This window comes from Myotis nattereri (genome assembly GCF_964212035.1).
Source record: "Myotis nattereri genome assembly, chromosome: 1".
Classification (NCBI taxonomy): domain Eukaryota; kingdom Metazoa; phylum Chordata; class Mammalia; order Chiroptera; family Vespertilionidae; genus Myotis; species Myotis nattereri.
This window is the reverse complement of record NC_138075.1, coordinates 40,961,062-40,979,215: the sequence shown is the minus strand read 5'-3', so window position 1 is coordinate 40,979,215 and position 18,154 is coordinate 40,961,062. Positions and strand designations below refer to the sequence as shown.

Genomic DNA, 18,154 nt, shown 5'->3' with positions numbered 1-18,154 from the left:
CTGTGTTCACAAACACAATTGTACACAAGTATAAGGAACACTGTGTGTGTTTTTCCTTTCGTAAAAAAAAAAAAAAATTAAAAATGGTTGCTTAAACCAGTGGTTATCCGTTATGGTGTTGACATAGGAAAAGGTGAAATGCTGGCAACCGAATAAAAGCAACAGTGCAACAGGCAGCTCAGTAGCATGTCTGGGATGTTCCTTGGATGGACAAACTTGCTTTTCACTTCCTCTCAATTCTGGTCCCGCCCTCTTAGTGTATCTTCCTGAGAATGTTTAAAAAAAAAAAAGGAAATAAGAACATATTGGTCTTACTGCAAGCTGTCTTAAGTGTCTGCTGTTCCCTTCTTTTTAACGTCATGGGACTGGGTCTTCCTAACTTCTCCATTGTTTGGTGAGTCGCGTTGCTTTCCCGTGGCTGCCTTCGAGCCCTCCGCGGGGGCTGAAAGCTTCCTAGCGGGGGTCGGTCGAGCACCAGACTCCCAGGGAGCACGGCTCCCGCCGGCCGCAAGCAGCTCCCGGACGCCCGCAGCCCGCGCGCCTCTGCCCGGCGCCGCGCCCGGCCGGTGCCCGGACCCCTCTCCCCACCCGCTCCCCGCCGGCGCCCTGTGGGGCTCGCGGTGCCTCTGGTCAGTTCGCGGGCGCCTGGACCGGGACGCGCGTAACACCGCACCCAGCACGCCCCCGGCGGCACGGAGGAGAAGGCGGCGGCCCCCTTCGCGCCCCCTCCGCGCGCGGAGGGCGCGGTGGGCGCGGGTCGGCGGAGCCTCCAGCACCGCCCGGATGCTGCAGCCGAGGGGCCTCCGCGGCAGCTGCGGGCGGCCCGGACCGAGCCTGCCCTCGGTGCGCGCGGGGCGCCGGAAGGGGGCTCTGGCTTTCGATCCCTCCCTCTTTCCCTCTGGGTCCCGGAGCGCTCCAGCGGCCAGACCCTCCTCCTCCCAGTCCCAGGTGCCAGCCGGGAGAGGAGGACACGTCTCTGCTCCCGGCACCCCGCCATGGGCAATACCTCCAATGACTCCCGGCCCGAGGACTGCGAGACTCGGCAGTGGCTCCCCTCGGGCGGGAGCCCGGCCATCAGCTCCGTGATGTTCACGGCCGGGGTGCTGGGGAACCTCATCGCGCTGGCGCTGCTGGCGCGCCGCTGGCGGGGAGACGCGGGGCGCAGTGCCTGCCGCGGGAACTTCATCTCCTTGTTCCACGTGCTGGTGACCGAGCTGGTGCTCACCGACCTGCTGGGCACCTGCCTCATCAGCCCCGTGGTGCTGGCTTCGTACGCGCGGAACCAGACCCTGGTAGCCCTGGCCCCCGAGGGCCGCGCGTGCAACTACTTCGCCTTCTCCATGACCTTCTTCAGCCTGGCCACGATGCTCATGCTCTTCGCCATGGCCCTGGAGCGCTACCTGGCCATCGGGCACCCCTACTTCTACCAGCGCCACATCAAGCGCCGCCGCGGCGTGGCCGTGCTGCCCGCCATCTACGCCGTCTCCCTGCTCTTCTGCTCTCTGCCCCTGCTGAACTACGGGCAGTACGTCCAGTACTGCCCCGGGACCTGGTGCTTCATCCGGCACGGGCGCACGGTGTACCTGCAGCTCTACGCCACGCTGCTGCTGCTCCTCATCCTCGCGGTGCTCGCCTGCAACTTCAGCGTCATGCTCAACCTCATCCGCATGCACCGCCGGGGCCGGAGAGGCCGCTGCGGACCCACCCTGGGCAGCGGCCGGGGCCCTGCCACCCGCAGGAGAGGGGAAAGGGTGTCGGTGGCGGAGGAGACGGACCATCTCATTCTCCTCGCGATTATGACCATCACCTTCGCCGTCTGCTCCTTGCCTTTCACGGTAAGTCACTCACTCCGTTTCCACAGCCCAGCTCTGCGCAGCCTTCTCATGCTCTCCCTCTCACTCCCACTTTTCCACCGCCACGCACACTTTTGTAACACTGTGAAAATGTGCCCTCATGTGTAAAGGTCTGTAAACTTCCCCTGTCGCTTCTCACCTTTACCCCACTTCCACCCCTCCCTAATCCTGGTGCAAGGGCCTCCCTCGGCCAGGGTTTCTCAGACAGTAATACAGTCCCACTCACTAAGCCCGCCACACTCCTCATCCTCGAATCGAAGGCCCCTTACAGTGTCTCTCTCCAGCCACTGCTAGCCTGGCTCGCCCCCTTCCACCTCTGAATGATTGGCAATTGCATCTGACCTCTCTGAGCGGCAGTTTGCCTCCTCGGCCCGATCTGCACACTGGTGCTAGTTCTCTATACTTTGCCTGCTGTTTCTCCCAGGGCAACAGTACCCAACCCATAGCATTCCAGCCGCCATGGAGAATGGCCCCGGGTGAGAAGGGTCCCTGTTGCAGAGCTTCAGAGCAGTCATTGTTTGTTCGAAGAGTTCAACAACATCCCCTCCCCAACCCCTCCCCCCAGTGTACAGGTTTCCCAATTTACATATGGGTAGCATAACTCTTCGTGGCCATGAACACTCACAATACGTCTGAAATGGTCGTTAGAGGAAAAACTGGTTGCTAAGGAGCCCCTTGCTAAGCGCTGGGATCCCTCCAGAGGGGGCATTTGCACTCTTACAAAACATCTTCTTGACATCACGCTCAGAAATACACACAGGTGCGCATCTGGCACAGCGCCGCAGCAGGAATGGCTGGGCCATCTCAGGGATGGGAGAGGTAGGCACGTCCAGCACTTGCCATGACCCGGCAGGCCAGAGCCTGTCTGGAGAGCTGAAAGAAAAGAGCCTAGGTACCGGGTGGGTGTTGTCCTGGTCTGGGCAACCTCAGCAGTGCGTTCCTTGATGCTGTGAGTTTGAGCCTCCAAGGCAGCGGTTCTCAACCTGTGGGTCGCGACCCCTTTGGGGGTCGAACGACCCTTTCACAGGGGTCGCCTAAATATATCCTGCATATCAGACATTTACATTACAATTTATAACAGTAGCAAAATTACAGTTATGAAGTAGCAAACGAAAATAATTTTATGGTTGGGTCACAACATGAGGAACTATATTAAAGGGTCGCGGCATTAGGAAGGTTGAGAACCACTGCTCCAAGGTGTACAGAGCCTGGGATGTGTCTGAGCGCGGGCTGGCCTCTTACACAGGAATGGAAACTGCAAGTTCAGGCAGCTCCACTTCCTAATCTTCAGAAGAATAAGACTGACCCTGCAGGGAGTACATAGTTGTCAGTGACTCCCACCTGCCACCATCTTGGAGGAAAGAAAGAGACGGGCCATGCCTGCCATTAGCTGGTCTGAACTGTAGAAGCTGAAGAAGTAACTTTATCCTACTTCCCACCGTCATCACTGTTTTTTATTATCTCCATACGCTCATCTTCAGGGGTGGGAAAGGACACAGGGTTCTAAAAGCCCGGATATGACCCTTCCCTGCCCCAAATTAACTCCCTCTCCTAGCTATATTCTCTTCTCCCTGGTCCTCACCGTCCTCACTGCTACCCCATCCTTTGTCAGGGCAGAAGCTGGTCAGTAAGGTACACTTTGAAGGGAGTGAGGTGGAGTATGTGAAATGTACCCTGTTATCAAATGAAGCAGGACTGTGGGTGGCTGCAGTTCCCATCCCACCCACAGCAGGGAAGTCTGTGCCACAGAAATGCGATGATGTAGAAACCAACATGGCTTCTATGGGTTTGTTATGTTTTACTGATAAAACCTATAGATTATGTTAGGAACTAAATCAACTTTTTAGGATTGGGAATAGGATGCAGAATAAGTATCGATGAAAGAAAGCATTTCAAGTTCCATTAAATAGCTTAGAATTCAACCTGGGAGACATAAATCAGCTCTGAATTGGGGAATGCCTGTCTTGGATAGGTGGGCCTTAGGATATCCGTTCTTGGAATTTTATTTATTATTCGTGAGTATGTATATAAAAATATTCCTGACCCTCAGCTACTTCAGTAGCCTGGGAATGGGCTCAGAGGGAATCAGAAATGTGTGAAAGGATGGTTCTTTCCTTTCCTAAGCCCGGTAGAGGAAGAGAGCAGGAGGAAAGGGTCTCCCCTCTGAGCAGGACTGACCTACTGCATAAACTATTTTTCAAAACAAAGGCAATGATTTTCAATAGTTCCCCTGTTTTTAAGTAAATTTGCCTTTCATCATGAGGACTCCATCATCGCCACATGTTTCTTTCCAAATATATGCAATTTTATATACTTGAATATATATGAATATATATATGTCCCCCCACCCCTTCATTTAATATTAAGCCAGGGGCTCATCCAGAGTTGCTACATGGAAGGGGCTTGGCGCTAAAAGTCTGGTTAGAAGGAATGGGGAGTAGGAGTTGCTTTGCAGCTGTGTTTTTATTAGGATTGCCTGTTTATGGCTTGGGAGGAGCTAGATGAAGATGATTTTGTCAGTAGATTCTTGGTACTTATTAGTTCCTTCATTTACACAGCACTTTAACCCTTATAAAAATGTTACACTATCCCAATTTATTTCTTGGAGGGGCTTATCTGATAATTCACAACTCATGGCTACAGTTTGGTGCATACATTCTGTTGTTTCAAAATGCCCATCATGTGCCCCTCGGGACACTTTCCCCCCTTATCCTTTTAGTTTATTGGCCCACACTGAGACTGTGGTCGGAAATGGCCTACACCAGTCTCCCACCTGGGGCAGGAATCATTTCCACACATCCTACCTGGGGACACTGTTAGACAAGGCAAAGGCTTGTGGTTACGTCTGGCCATTCTCGTGTTCCTCTCCCAGAGCACATGCGCTCATGAGCCACAAATGTGAGCCACATGTACAATTTAAAACTTTCTAGTAGTCACACAACAAAAAATAAAAAGAAACAGATATTCATTTTAATCAATATATTTTCTTTAACTCATTTTATACCAAGTATTATCAATTTAAAATGTAATCAAGGTAAAATAATTATTAATGAGCTATTCCCACTAATTTGCTTCCTTGCATCCCAGAAAATACTGGCAATTTACCCTCTCTTTGCCTGTTCCTACCAGAGCAGCTTTCTATGTCCCTTATAAGTGGCCCCAGCAAGAAGGAGAATTCACAGCTGTCTGCCCACTGGGACACCTGCTTATGTGAGCACTTTAGGAGTAGGGGAAGGAGGAGAGTGGGGATTTAGGAAACCTGTAACTACTGATGTCATGGTCCCAAGATGTGGGCAGGTCAGAATTACTGCTTCCTCCAAGGCTGTCAGTCTAGACTTCCAAAGTATGGGAAGTACATCTATCAAAATGTAAAATACCCAGAGCCCGGTGATGAAGTCAAGCTCGACCTCAAAAATCATTATCATCATCAACAGCAAAATGGCTAACATTTTTAAGCACTAATTTTTACATACACTAACCCATTATCTTCATAACAACCTGTAAATAGGTAGTATTATTCCCGTTTCCCACCCACAGCTGGGGAGTGTTGGAGCCAGGGTTCAAAGCCAGGCAGTTTAAGCACAGAGTTTATGCTTTAACCACAATCCTATCAGCGGGAAATTGCTCATTTCAGGGGTACCATATGAGAAAATCAGTCCAAAATTTCAAAGAGAAATTGCGAAGATGTTATAAATATCAAGACCACTTTGCCTCTTAATTCCAACTTACTAGCTTTAGAAGTAAAATGGCAAAGACCCTTTTCTCCATGTCTGATCACAGGGCGTGAGCTGGGCCAGGTGTGCGTGGTTCCTTTTTTCTTCTCCACAGACCTGCGAATTAAAAGGCTGAGACTGAGGTGTAAGGAGATTGGATAATGTAAATGCTGCTCTAAATAGGAAACATTCAGATTACCTCTCACGTAAAGCCTTCCATTGGCACCATAAAACATTTCTTAACTGATTTTTTTTTTTAAAAAAAGGCACGTGTTGTTTAGGAAATGACATTATTTTCGTTGTTCAGTATGAAATCCTTAATGGGACCAACAACATATTCCAAAACTAAACTGTTTATGTACTAAAGGGATATTGTATAAATTAATAAATTCCTCCTTATGTTAATCAGCTGTTGTCATCATTTCAGAGACAAATAGAAACTTTCTTCATGAAATGGAACAGAATTCAGGAAATATATCAGACTCCATTCTTGCCTCACATACTGTTTGTGTCCTCATTCCCAACTACATCAAGCCACTCTCTCACTACTTTACTAATACCTGGCTTAGCTTCTGTCATTTTAAACTGTTTTCCACATGCCATGAGGATAAAGCGCTTATGCATTTTATTCAGTTCTAAAATTTCAAGAGTGAACCATCACCTCATTCTAAAAGTGTCTTCATCTTTAGAAATTCTTTAGGGCTATAATTTCCAGGTAATACTGATTTGTGGAAATCTGATCTTTGTGATATAGAACAAATTTCAAGTAAACAATACTGGCGTTTGGAGTTTCCTGGTCATTCCTGGTACTCTTTATGACATCAATGGGGGTTATGAAACTGGTCAGTTACATACACGGAAAGTATCACAATTCTAGTAGGAATGAAAGAGCAATCCAGAAATCTCTCTGCGCAACCCCAATGAATTTTGCTGGGTGATATTTTAAGTTAATATCCATGTAACTTAATATTTGTGCATCATTAGTGATGTGTTTGGGGATTGCTGAAATAGTTTTAATACACATTACTTTCTGAGAGAAGAAAGTTTTCCTATATGAGTGTTCTCACTCGGTGTCGTTTCCTTTGCACGTTGATATTATGAAATGGTGGTTGTGAATAAAAGCCCAATTACACCGAGTTTTTAAAATGTAGACAGCAAGAACCATAGCCCTTTTTCCAAAAGGGAAGTCGTGTGTTATGTCTCCACCCTTGGTTGAGTTAATCATCACTGTTTCATATTATTAAGATCTCAACTGACAGAAAAACAGCTTTTAGGGATGGTATATTTCTTTTTTTGACATTTCAAGAGCCCATCACAGTATTAAGCTAACGGGAGGGGGGGGGGGGAAGAGTAGAAATGGTGTGTGGTTGATCTATGGAGACACAGTGTTTCAGGAAGGCAATCAACAAGTCTCTTTCCGCCTAAAGGCCCAGTGAACTTGCAACCTGGTCTGCTTAGTTTCCCTGGCTTCTGTTTTGAAATTTCTGATCACCACTTCCCATCCTCATTTTGACTAAAATTTTTAAGTGTCTCAAATTACATCAAGGTGTACCAGGATTCATTTTTCTCAAACTGTTCCGCTCCCTGAAATTGCACCCACTCTAACAGAAAACCAGACTTAAGACTTCTGCAGTTGCCTATGTGTGCCGGGCCGGGCCGAGGGAAAGTGCATTTGGGAAAGGCTGACACTTCCTGTACACCTGCACTCCATGGTCAGGGCACAGGTCACTTGGAAATCACTTGCAAAAGCTTATGTTTATCTGAGTTCTGGGTGGATGGTTCATAGAGTCCAACATTCTCGCAGGGTTTGGAGTCACCACCCTGGAACACACAGGCCCAGGGCTCCCAACCTTAGCATTAACTCGCCTTTGTGTCTGGCGCTGGGATCACCTGGAGCACAAGGCAGGGGACACTGGAGCCACATCCATGCCCCTGTCTTTCCTTCTGAAAGGAAATGGGCTCCTGATCCCTCTACCACAAAGCACCTATGATTTGGGGGAGGGGTTTCTTTAAAATATCAAATACCTGAAAAATAACCTCCCCGTGAATTTTTTTTTAAAGAATGAATTATGCAAAGCCTAAAGCCAGGACACTCACTAATGTCTTCACAAGGCAGATAAATATGTAACCATCTCTGCCTGCAATTTAGCTGTAGAAAGTGGGGGAAAGAAAAGCACCCAAAGAAAGCCATGTAGCTACTTAGATACAGCCATGGTTCTTAACAGTGACACCCATACACCTCTGTACCACCTTTCAAAAAGAGGTGTCCGACAAACCTACAATTCAGTCAGTCCCTGGTAGATGTTATATGAGTCCCTACGTCACAGACTGGCAACAGAGTAGTGGCTAAAAGAAAAATTTGGGGCCCACTGCTTGAACATGACTTCAGGGCTTTCCCACTTACCTGGAGTGTGATTCGGGACAAAGTAAGTAATCTTCTAAGCCTTGGTTTCCTCCTTACTAAAAGGGAGTAATAACGTTTTGCAGGTCCCTGTAAGGACTAAATAGAATAAGACTTAGCATCATGCCTGGCACAGGTAGGTATTCAGTACATATTAACTGCTATATCCATAGGATTCCAAAGGAAAATTAGATTGTATGTTGAAGACCAGGAATTCAGGAAGCTTCAAGTCATTTGTTTGATTGGCCAGGCAAAGCGGGTCTTCTGTTTTTATTTCTGGTGTTAGGTAAGGTTCTAAAACAGGGTTCTCAACCTTGGCTGCACATTAGAATCCTATGGGGGAGAGGGGACTAACACCAGGATAGATATTCACATTACAGCCCAGATTTAATTGATCAGAGTCTCTGAAGGAGGGAGCAAGCCATCAGAATATTTTTAACACTCCTTGGGTAATTTCAGCCAGATAAAGTTCCCATTTGCTCTAAAATTCTGAACCCACTATGTGGTTGTATTGATGGTAGGAAAGTAGCTCAAACAAACAGTATCCAGTCAGTGCCAAGATGAAGTTTTCCACGGGAGGATGCAAGGATACTATAAAAGATGAAACAAACAAACAAACAAAACCCACTTATTTTCTCCGTGCAGCTTTGTAGGCATCATAGTCTTAATAAAGCCTAGTAGAGAGACCTATCCTAAGGAATTAAAATTCTCTTGACTCATTTACATTAGCACTTGGTATTGTTCTTATAGCAAATTTATTAGTAGTATGTGCAAAAATATGTATAAATTCTACCAGCCTCTGAAGCAAAATAGCACTGAAAGGTGATAATTAATTGACTCCTATGCAATGTGTCAGCCTTTAATTAAAACGTAGGATTGGCTGGAGGGGAAGGGGAATGGGGAATTATTGTTGAATGGGTAGTTTCAGTTTGGGAAGATGAAAAGAGTTCTAGAAATGGATGGTGGTGATGGTTGCTGTTCTGTTCTTTTATGTGATTGACAGTCAAGTGTGGCCACGAGAGAAGACAAGAGAACAAAGTTGATTGTACTCACAGGGCCTAGAAACAGGAAGGACTGAACAACACCAAGGATCACATGGGAAAGTATTAGTGCAAGTCAGGAGGCAGGAGCAGGAGCTGGGGGAGCCTGGGCGCGGCCTTCATTGGAGTTCCCGAGGAAAAGGCGAGGCAGGGCGGGGTGGCCAGTGTAGGACTGGCTATTGGAATCATTTCAGCGGGCTCTAGGCTGCAGGACTGGCCCCTAGTTGCCTGGTACTGGGCCCTGGGAGGATTAAGGCAGAGGGGCTCTGGATTGGTTAGTTGTCTATCGAAGGATTGCTCCCAGGTGAGCCCTTGGCTATCTCTAAGAATTGACCATCCCTGAAGGGGCAGTCTCTCCCAGCCAGAAAGCTTTGTAGGATGTCAAAACATCATAATGTACAGAAAATGAAAAATATAATACAGTTGCACAACAATGTGAATGCACTTAATGACACTGAATTGTACACTCGAAAATGGTGAAAATGGTAAATTTTGTTACATACATTTTATAATGATAATAATAATAAACCGGGATCCATAAGATCAAAAATGGTGAACTCTAGACAAAAGACAAGAACCAAATTTTTTAAAAATGCAGAGGTCGGAGAAGACCTCTTACATCAAGAACTTTAAGGGATGCTAAAGTACTAGTATATCTCTTTTCCAAGAGTAAAACAAGAAATTGTCTTCTGCAAAATATTGGCCAGCTCCTGAAAAGCGAATTTTAAGCATTTTTAACAATTTGCATAGTGGATGAAATTGAAACAAATAGTACAGAATTACTTCATAGTGTAAAACCATTTCTCACTTCTCATCGCTCTGTCATACTCCAAGGAGACCAGGAACTGAAAACCTGACTCATCTTCACGCATGAAGCCGTGACACTAGAATGCCAGGTCCTCCTCACACTGCCCATCTGCTAGCCAGTGCGGTGTTGCCAAAGTCTGTGGCCACACTGGCTTATAAACTCAGACTTTTCTGCTACTGAGTGCTCGTGTGTGTGGGTATGGTGACTAATATCTCTTAATCTACCAGATTTACATACACTGTTATCCTGAATTTCTAAACTCCAAAATCACTCCTTAAAGACACCATATAAGTCATGTATATTTCTCATCCAAAATAATTCAGCTGCCAAAGAAATTATTGCCTCATTGCATATCCCCACCTGACTTTCTCTTCTCTCTATAATCAGGGAATCCACCATCAGTCTTCTTTTTCCTTACTCATCTGCCAAGCCTTTTCTCCATTCCTTATGCCAAGATTCTCTGGCATAAACACCTGTGGCTGCCAAACCTTCCTGCCATTGTCCTAACATAAGCAACTCGAACAGGACCACTCTTCCCCCTCCCTGCAATTTGCTTTGTATATCCATTCGTCAGATGCCTACAGCGTAAGCAGGAGAGAAGGAAATAAAACATTCCTTCCTCTGGTGAAGGAGAGTGGAAGAAAGCAGGAATAGCTTTCTAACTCGTGGGCTCCCGTTAGCAAGAAAGTCACTGGGACATTATCAAGTGGTTTTAAATGACTGGGTGTGATTTACATCTGTTTTCCTCTTTTCTGTACGCTGTGTGGGAGTGTTTGATCTTTATCCTGCACGTACAGTTCCGTTCCTTTTAATCTGACCAAAAAGTTGTGTTGCTCCCTAAACATCTAAGACATCCAACGAGAGCTGTGTCCCAGCATGAAAACATTGGCCCACATGTAAAGATGGGTCAGCCTCTCAGTGTTTAAGACGTTGCTCTGAAGACCTTTGCTGTAACATCGGCGACCTGGATGGAGCACATGGTGAGCAAAGCACCGGTGCCAAGGGAGCTGGCACTTGTGTCTTGACTCCACCACCAAACAGCCCTGGGTACTTGGGCGAGTCGCCGAACTTCTCTGCACCTCGGGGTCCTCGTTGGTGAAATGGAGAGAATAGCTAACACTGTGGGGCCCTTAGTAAGTGAGCACTATTTTACACAGCTTATACATATTACTTCCTATCCTCTTCCCAGCTAAGCAGTGGGTATTGTTGCTATTACCACCTATTCTATACAGATGTCACTGAGGCACAAAGAGGTTAGAATTTTACTTCTGGTCCCAAAGCTATATATGGAACCCGGGTTCAAACCAGGCAGCCCAGAGGCCAGAATCCATGCTCTGTTGTGTTTCCTCTCGCGCTGAATTGTGATCATCAAATCAGATTATCTGGAAGTGAATGTAACATGTTGATATTAACTTTCCTGAAGTTCACTTCCTCATCCGCCAAAAGGAGACAATACTTCTGTTTCAGGGTTTTTGAAAGGCATAAACCTACGGAACAAGAGTGAGAATTTGCTATCCACCTTTCACCACCACCACCACCACACACACAACAGGTTTTGTTTTAAGTCTGAAGAAATTGCATATGGTCTAAACCTGTCTAAGGCGATCATGTAAAACTAACATCATTTTCCCCTTTTGCTTCTTACAGATTTTTGCATATATGAATGAAATCTCTTCCCGAAAAGAAAAGTGGGACCTCCAAGCACTTAGATTTTTATCAGCCAATCCGATCATCAACCCTTGGGTCTTTGCCATCCTGAGGCCCCCTGTTCTGAGACTAATGCGTTCGGTCCTCTGTTGTCGGGCTTCATTAAGAACACAAGATGCAACAGAAACTTCCTGTTCTACACGGTCAAATGCCAGTAAACACACTGACCTTTGTGGACAATAGCTAACAAGTGCTTAGTTAGCCAGCATCTGGAAGATCATTCTGAAATGGTTCCTTGGAGAAATGAGAAAAGTAGTTTGTAAACAAAATGAAGCTACCCCTAATAAGACAGAGGAAATCAACATTTCAGCAGTGGTTTAGGCTGCTGAGGAGCTAACAAGCACTTCCTGGAAGGTGTCAGGAAGCGCTATGGAAATCCACCCTCTGTGAGCATGTTAGTTACAATGGCCTCTAGAGGACCAACCAACTGCATTAAAGATCGGTTGCCTTTTGATTTAAGATTTCCTGTTGAATGAGAAAGCATGTGGTTTGTAATCTGTTTAAAACCTGAGTTACTGTGTGTTTTCCATTTTACTCTTCTGTGTTACTACTGTTAAAAACATACAGTGCACAGTCAGACCAGGTAAAACTTCATATGTGTTTTCTAGGAAGTGGATATGTGGGAGCAACCAAGCCTCATGTTCTGTGATTGCTTAACAAACCCTTTCTTTGGACAATGTGTGTGCGAACCATAGGCACTTTGTAGTATAATGCGTGTGTGTGTTGCGAGGGGTGTGGGGGGAGCGCCCTCTCCTCACTGCGGTGTTACTAGTAGAAGAATAGACTCAGTCGGTTAATGTCGGTTTTTTCCCTGGTCCACCGGAAGCTGTGTGTCAAAGTATCAGATTATTTATTTTATAATGTCCAAGAGTAATTAAGGAAATGTTAGGAATTTTCCAAGAAATAATAGACTAGTAAGAGAGTTGATTCTGATTAATACTCTTCATTCTATTTCCAGGGGAGAGTATATGTCGCTATGTCTAAAGCCACGTATTTAGGGTTAAAAACTGAAAAATCTAGTCAATTCTTCAGATACACTGGAACCCTTTTAACGCTGGTGTTGAGGCCATGACTAACATCTACTTTATAAGATGATTGTGGTGTAGCAAAATTCATCTGCCCATATTTTTATCCAGGAAACATGGTTAACTAATACTAAATAGGAAATCCTGTGTCAGTGAGTCATATCTTTATATATTTCTACATCTAAATGTTTGGCCTGGTGTAAACTCAGCATCAAACTATTTCAGTGAATTTGCACTGTTTAATCATATCTTAGTTACTGTGTAAACTCATCTGAAATGTTACAAAAATAAACGATAAAATAAAAATTTAAAAATGAAATAGTATTTGCTAAATCCTCCCAAATAACATTTAATAGCTAGAATAGAATTAATATTTTTTCAATGAGATGAAAATAGAAAAAAATTTAACTTGGCAGGTTATTAAAGTATGGTTGCATTGTAAATTAGAGTTTAAAATATTCAATATAGTATTTGGTACTAGAGGGTTTTTTTTTCCTTCCACCATGATCTTCCAAGTACTAGAACCATCTTTTTTTTTTTTCTAGTGAGTGTTATTACAAGATAGCTGTTATAAAAAAGACAAAAAGGGATGTTAGTTTTTTCCAAAATCTCATTGAGTTGCTTACGTAAAAACATTTCCTATAAGTAGTTATCAAACTAGATGATCACTTGGAGTTTTTTTCAAACCATTCGAGGCACCAGTGTATTTGACACAATCTATGTCAAATCAGCTCTTATTTTAAAAAGAATAAATAAATGATTTGCTTTTCTACTAATTTAAACAAACCAGGCAAAATTTAACTTAACTAAAATCTGCACATGTAAATAAATCTTCCCTGTCTACCAAGTAGAACTAATTAAGCTCCTGGGTAATTCCTAAACATAAAATTCTGAGGTTACTTTGAATCTGGAAGATTGAATTCTTTCATTAGATGGGCTTTTTCCCCTCCAAATGAAAATGTTAACTACATTCCTTTACCCCACCTCACCCCCCCCCCCCAAAAAAAATCTGGAATAATGCCTGATAACTTTTTTAAAAAAAACAAACTTGGACATAATATCACTAGTGGTGATGTTAATAATTAATAAAATAATTCACTCTGGCAGCCCAAAATGTAACAGTTTAAGCCATTTATTTAAGAACTGGTAGATCTCTAGAGCTTTATTTCCTAGTTTACTCCTGTTTCTTGCACTGTTAAATGACTATTTCATTTGTACTGATATATACATAGAAGGAATTGAAGATAAAAATCCTATGTAATAGTCATTCACCTACTATGAATGGTAATTTAAAGGCAACAGAAAAATTTACTAGGATTAGATATATGTGGGTATTTCTTTTTTTAAAATCCCACCGCATCAGACATACTTGTTTAGGTTTACTGAGTCATTTTCAAGTTAAATGAAAAACACTGAACTTAGCCTGGTATATTAAAGAACCAAATTGTGATGAAAGAAGACCTAGATTTTAGTCTTTGCCCTTGACAGGCAGTGGAATGAAAAGGGAGAAAGAAAGTATAGTGGATATTCACCTCAAAATGCCAGCTCCAACTTTAGGTGTCCAGAGCGGGCCAAAGCAGTCTGTTCTGAGCTGAATTATTGCTGGACAGTTCACTGTGCCCCCAGGTCATCTTTCCCAGGAAAGAACTGGGAAATTCTCGTCCTAAATTGTGGCCTCGAATCTCCAAAGATACTGTAGGGACTCGAGTTTGCTTAGAAGCTATAGAAAGCCTCTCCAGAAGACCTGAACCTCAGAGAGTTTGAACCCAGAATCAGACCTAGAAACAGACCAAAGCTCTAGAAACAGCACCCACCCCAAATCGCCATGCTGGCCGAGGCTGCAAGCCCTGAGCAGCAGGGAGGGCAAAGCCGAGCCACATTATTACATTCTCAGTGTAATTCAGTTAAACTGTTAGCGCCCCTGCCTGCTCCTGTCAATGCATATTGAAAGAAAGATTGCCCTGACCGGTTTGGCTCAGTGGATAGAGCGTCGGCCTGCGGACTGAAAGGTCCCAGGTTCGATTCCGGTCAAGGTCATGTACCTTGGTTGCAGGCACATCCCCAGTAGGAAGTGTGCAGGAGGCAGCTGATCAATGTTTCTCTCCCATCGATGTTTCTAACTCTCTATCCCTCTCCCTTCCTCTCTGTAAAATCAATAAAGTATATTTTTAAAAAAAAATTTAAAAAAAAGAAAGAAAGATTGTCCTCATGTTAATGTAATGTCATTTCTGATTTGAACCAAGAAAAAAAACACTGTAGTCAGGTTTAGAATTTGATGACTTAGAAAGTCAGGCTAAGACAGTTCGCTAGCACTTGAGCAGAGGTTTATTTATTTCACTTCTCCAAATGTAGTGGTTTAAGCCAATCAAATGGTTTTCTGAATCTGAGAAGAATCCCTACTTAAGCCGTTCACAGAGAGAGAAGCAGTCTTGTCTGCAAATGAGTGATTTCTATATATGGGCTTACAAAGCCCTCTTATACAGGTGGTGTTGCAACTTGAATATTTGATGGCTATTTTCTGTCTTCATCAAACACTTAACTCCATTGGATTTCCTCTCCAAGGCACATTTATAACATACCTCCAATCACTAACAGCATTATAATTGTTTGATTTTAAATTTACAAAGTATTTGATTGCCTGAGTGAAATACACTATGGAAGTAGATGTTGTTTTAGCAATTCCCCAAAGCTATAGTCTAACTTATACAGGGGGGCCAAGGCCATGCATTGGGCATTCATTTTTTATTTCAGAAAGTTACTCGTTTTTGTTCTGGTAGATTGTGTAATTTTTTTATTGTAAGTAAATTTCCTTGAATTATATTTTTTTATTTACTGTACAATGTCTGTACTATTAAAGGTCCGTTTGAGTGGTTTAATTCTGTGATATTTGTGTTTCATTTGTGAAAATCTGCCAAGAGTCAAGTACATCAGTGAGGATTCCAACAGATGGAGATGACACACTCAAAAGGGTGACTCAGGACTGTTGGATGAAAGGAATATTTACAGAGAAGGAAAGGGAAGGAAACCTTGCAGCTGTTATCACTCATAAGCCAGAGGCACAAGGGAGGAGCAGTTTCTGGAAACCAGTGAGAGCTGTAGGAGGTTCCACCCAGCAGGAACTATGGCCTTCAGCTGGGAAGCACAGTTGCTGCCACCACAGGGCGGAAATGAAGGGACTACCTTCCTGGAGGATCTCTCCTCCTACTCTCTGTTAGTCTGCTTGTTCCTCCCATTGGCCAAACCCAACCTTAATCCAGACAGTACAAAGAACCTGGGTAATGAAGCCTGGAGTATGGGTGGAGAGTAGACTTAGAGGGACAAATGGAGAATATCCAGCATAAGTAGGTTAAAAATTCATGGTTTGTTTTGTTTTGTTTTTTGTTGTTTTGTTTTTTCTAGTTATACCAACCCAAAAAGTGAAACCACAACATGGGCAGCCTCTCTTCCTGACGTTTACTCCAAATAGATACCCACGCCTGGGGAATAGGAATCAGCCCCATCTGCATGGGAAGGAGTAAAATACTGTAGGTTTCTTTACCACAATATTGGTCATTGGCTAGGTGCTCTCTGAGGCTGAGCATGTATATCTCTCCTACTCGGGAGGCAGTTAATATGATCAGGGCAGAGAAAGGGGACCAGACCAAAGCATCTTTCAGTTTACCCTGCCCACAGCCCTATAGCTTATAGCTATTTCTAAGGAGAACAAAGGGAGACAGCCATGTATACTCATCTGGAAATGTACCACTGGAGTGAGAAAAATCGAGAAAAAGCTCACTACGATGCCTAGGGCATGCCATATCCCCAAGTTTAACATAAGCTGGGATAGGTCTATACAGCTGTTATCAAGAAAAAGTATATGTAACAACTCAACAATTCTGCATAGTTTAAAATGCTGATAAAAATATCATGAAAAAGCAAATTTTAACTAACTGGAAAGAGATTGGACAAAGTATGATGCCTTAGGCCATCTGTTCATGTTGTCTTTTCTGTACCATAGAATCTGTCTTTACTCTCTCCCTCAGCTCCTAGAAAGTACTTTTCCTAGCACACACTGTTTCCGGTCCCCTCCATCATTAGATCCTGTCCTCCTGCATGCACACACTCAACCTTTCCCCTTTTGGCAAATTCTAGATTTACCAGGAGATATTAAAGATTTGTCAGACTGCTGGGTGTTTCTCAGACAAGTTATTTAACCTCTCTCACTCTATAAAATAATAATAATGAAATTATCTATCTCCTCAACTATTTTGAAGATTAAACAAGTAACTGCATGTAGGACATTCAGCATAGTGCCTGGATGTGGTAATGAAATTAGGAATGACTATTATCTTAGATGCCCAGTTCAGTGGCCCCTCTGATTTCCTCACACACATCTGACTCAAATTGCTCCCTGTTGGTGGGGGTTGAGGTGCTAGGGGTCAGGGGTTCTATTTGTTAATTCTGGGTAACTGTCAAGAATGATCATGATAATAAGCACACAGGACAAGTTTGTGTTTCTGAAAATGTCGTGGAGACTGGCACACATGGGACAATGCAGAGGAATGTGTAAGCGTTAAAGAGGAGACCAGGAGAGACAGAAGGACAACAGGACACAGAACGTGGTTCGTGTCCCCTCAATGGAGGTGTGGAAGAGAACAGAATGTGTTTCAGACAGGATATGTCTGTGTCGGGAAACACAACTCTATCACAAAGCTAAAAATCTTCTGAAGATCCCCAGAGTAGGTCCAAGCCATGTGCCACAGGTGACCTTTCATGTTCCTGAAACCAGCATCCAAGACTTCCTTCCCTTCTCCAGGCAAAACATTCCTCATTTCCTCAACTGTCCCTTACGTGATACCTCACCACTTGGGTCCCTTCCTTCAGATCCTATCCAAGCTGTAAGTGCCCACCTTAAGCTGCTGGGCCAGAACCAAACATCAATAAATAATTCTAGGCCAGTCTTGTCAGTACTGAATGCTGCTCTGTCAGTTGCTGCCTTGATCTGTACCTTGTCCTTCCATTAATGCAACCTGAGATTACAAAGCTTTATTAGCAACTAGGTTGTGCTTTATAGTCTTCAACAAATGAAAGAAGCAACAATATACGTTGCATGTTACTAGAGGTAAACTGGGTGTGCAGCGGTGAGGGAATTGCTCACTAAGGACATCCTCATAAGATATCCTTATGATGATGGTGCTGATCTTGCCTCCTGAGACCACAGAGCACCTTGGGTTCTCATTAGTCATTTGCCTATAACTTTTCGGATTGGCCTCCGTAGACTAGTGATGGGGAGCTTTGAGTTTATCCACTGAACCTGGCCTTTTGTGTTAATAACTGGCCCCTGAAATGATGTGGAACTGGATCAGTGCCAGAGTCCAAAGAACAATGTTTCCCTTGAAAATGGAACTCACTACTTTTAGTTATCCAATGAGATTTTTGCTAGAATTAACTGGCCAATACTCATCTCACCCCTAAGAGTGTGTCTGATATATCCTGATAAACATTTGAAAATTGCTGCACAATTCAACCATTGAGGAGAGTTGAGACTATCTTTCAGCTCTTAGAGACCTTCTCAACATGCCCACGCTGGGAATAGCTCAGAGAAACAAGCCAGAAAGCCCTAGATGT

General features: G+C 44.1%; 1 protein-coding gene across 1 annotated transcript; it reads left to right on the top strand.

The window, feature by feature from the left end:
* Nucleotides 1-822: 822 nt before the first annotated feature.
* Nucleotides 823-13,288, top strand: PTGER2 (prostaglandin E receptor 2). The gene is made up of 2 exons (XM_081099407.1): nt 823-1,835; nt 11,463-13,288. The coding sequence occupies exons 1-2, from the start codon at nt 996-998 to the stop codon at nt 11,703-11,705; spliced, it is 1,083 nt and encodes a 360-aa protein (XP_080955533.1). The 5' UTR covers nt 823-995; the 3' UTR covers nt 11,706-13,288.
* The last annotated feature ends 4,866 nt before the right edge of the window (nt 13,289-18,154 follow it).

Excerpts from the sequence above, each read along its gene's own strand:
- PTGER2 (XM_081099407.1), top strand. The coding sequence starts at position 996 with ATGGGCAATACCTCCAATGACTCCCGGCCCGAGGACTGCGAGACTCGG. Across the intron at positions 1,836-11,462 it reads TCTGCTCCTTGCCTTTCACG|ATTTTTGCATATATGAATGA; the intron begins GTAAGTCACTCA and ends TGCTTCTTACAG.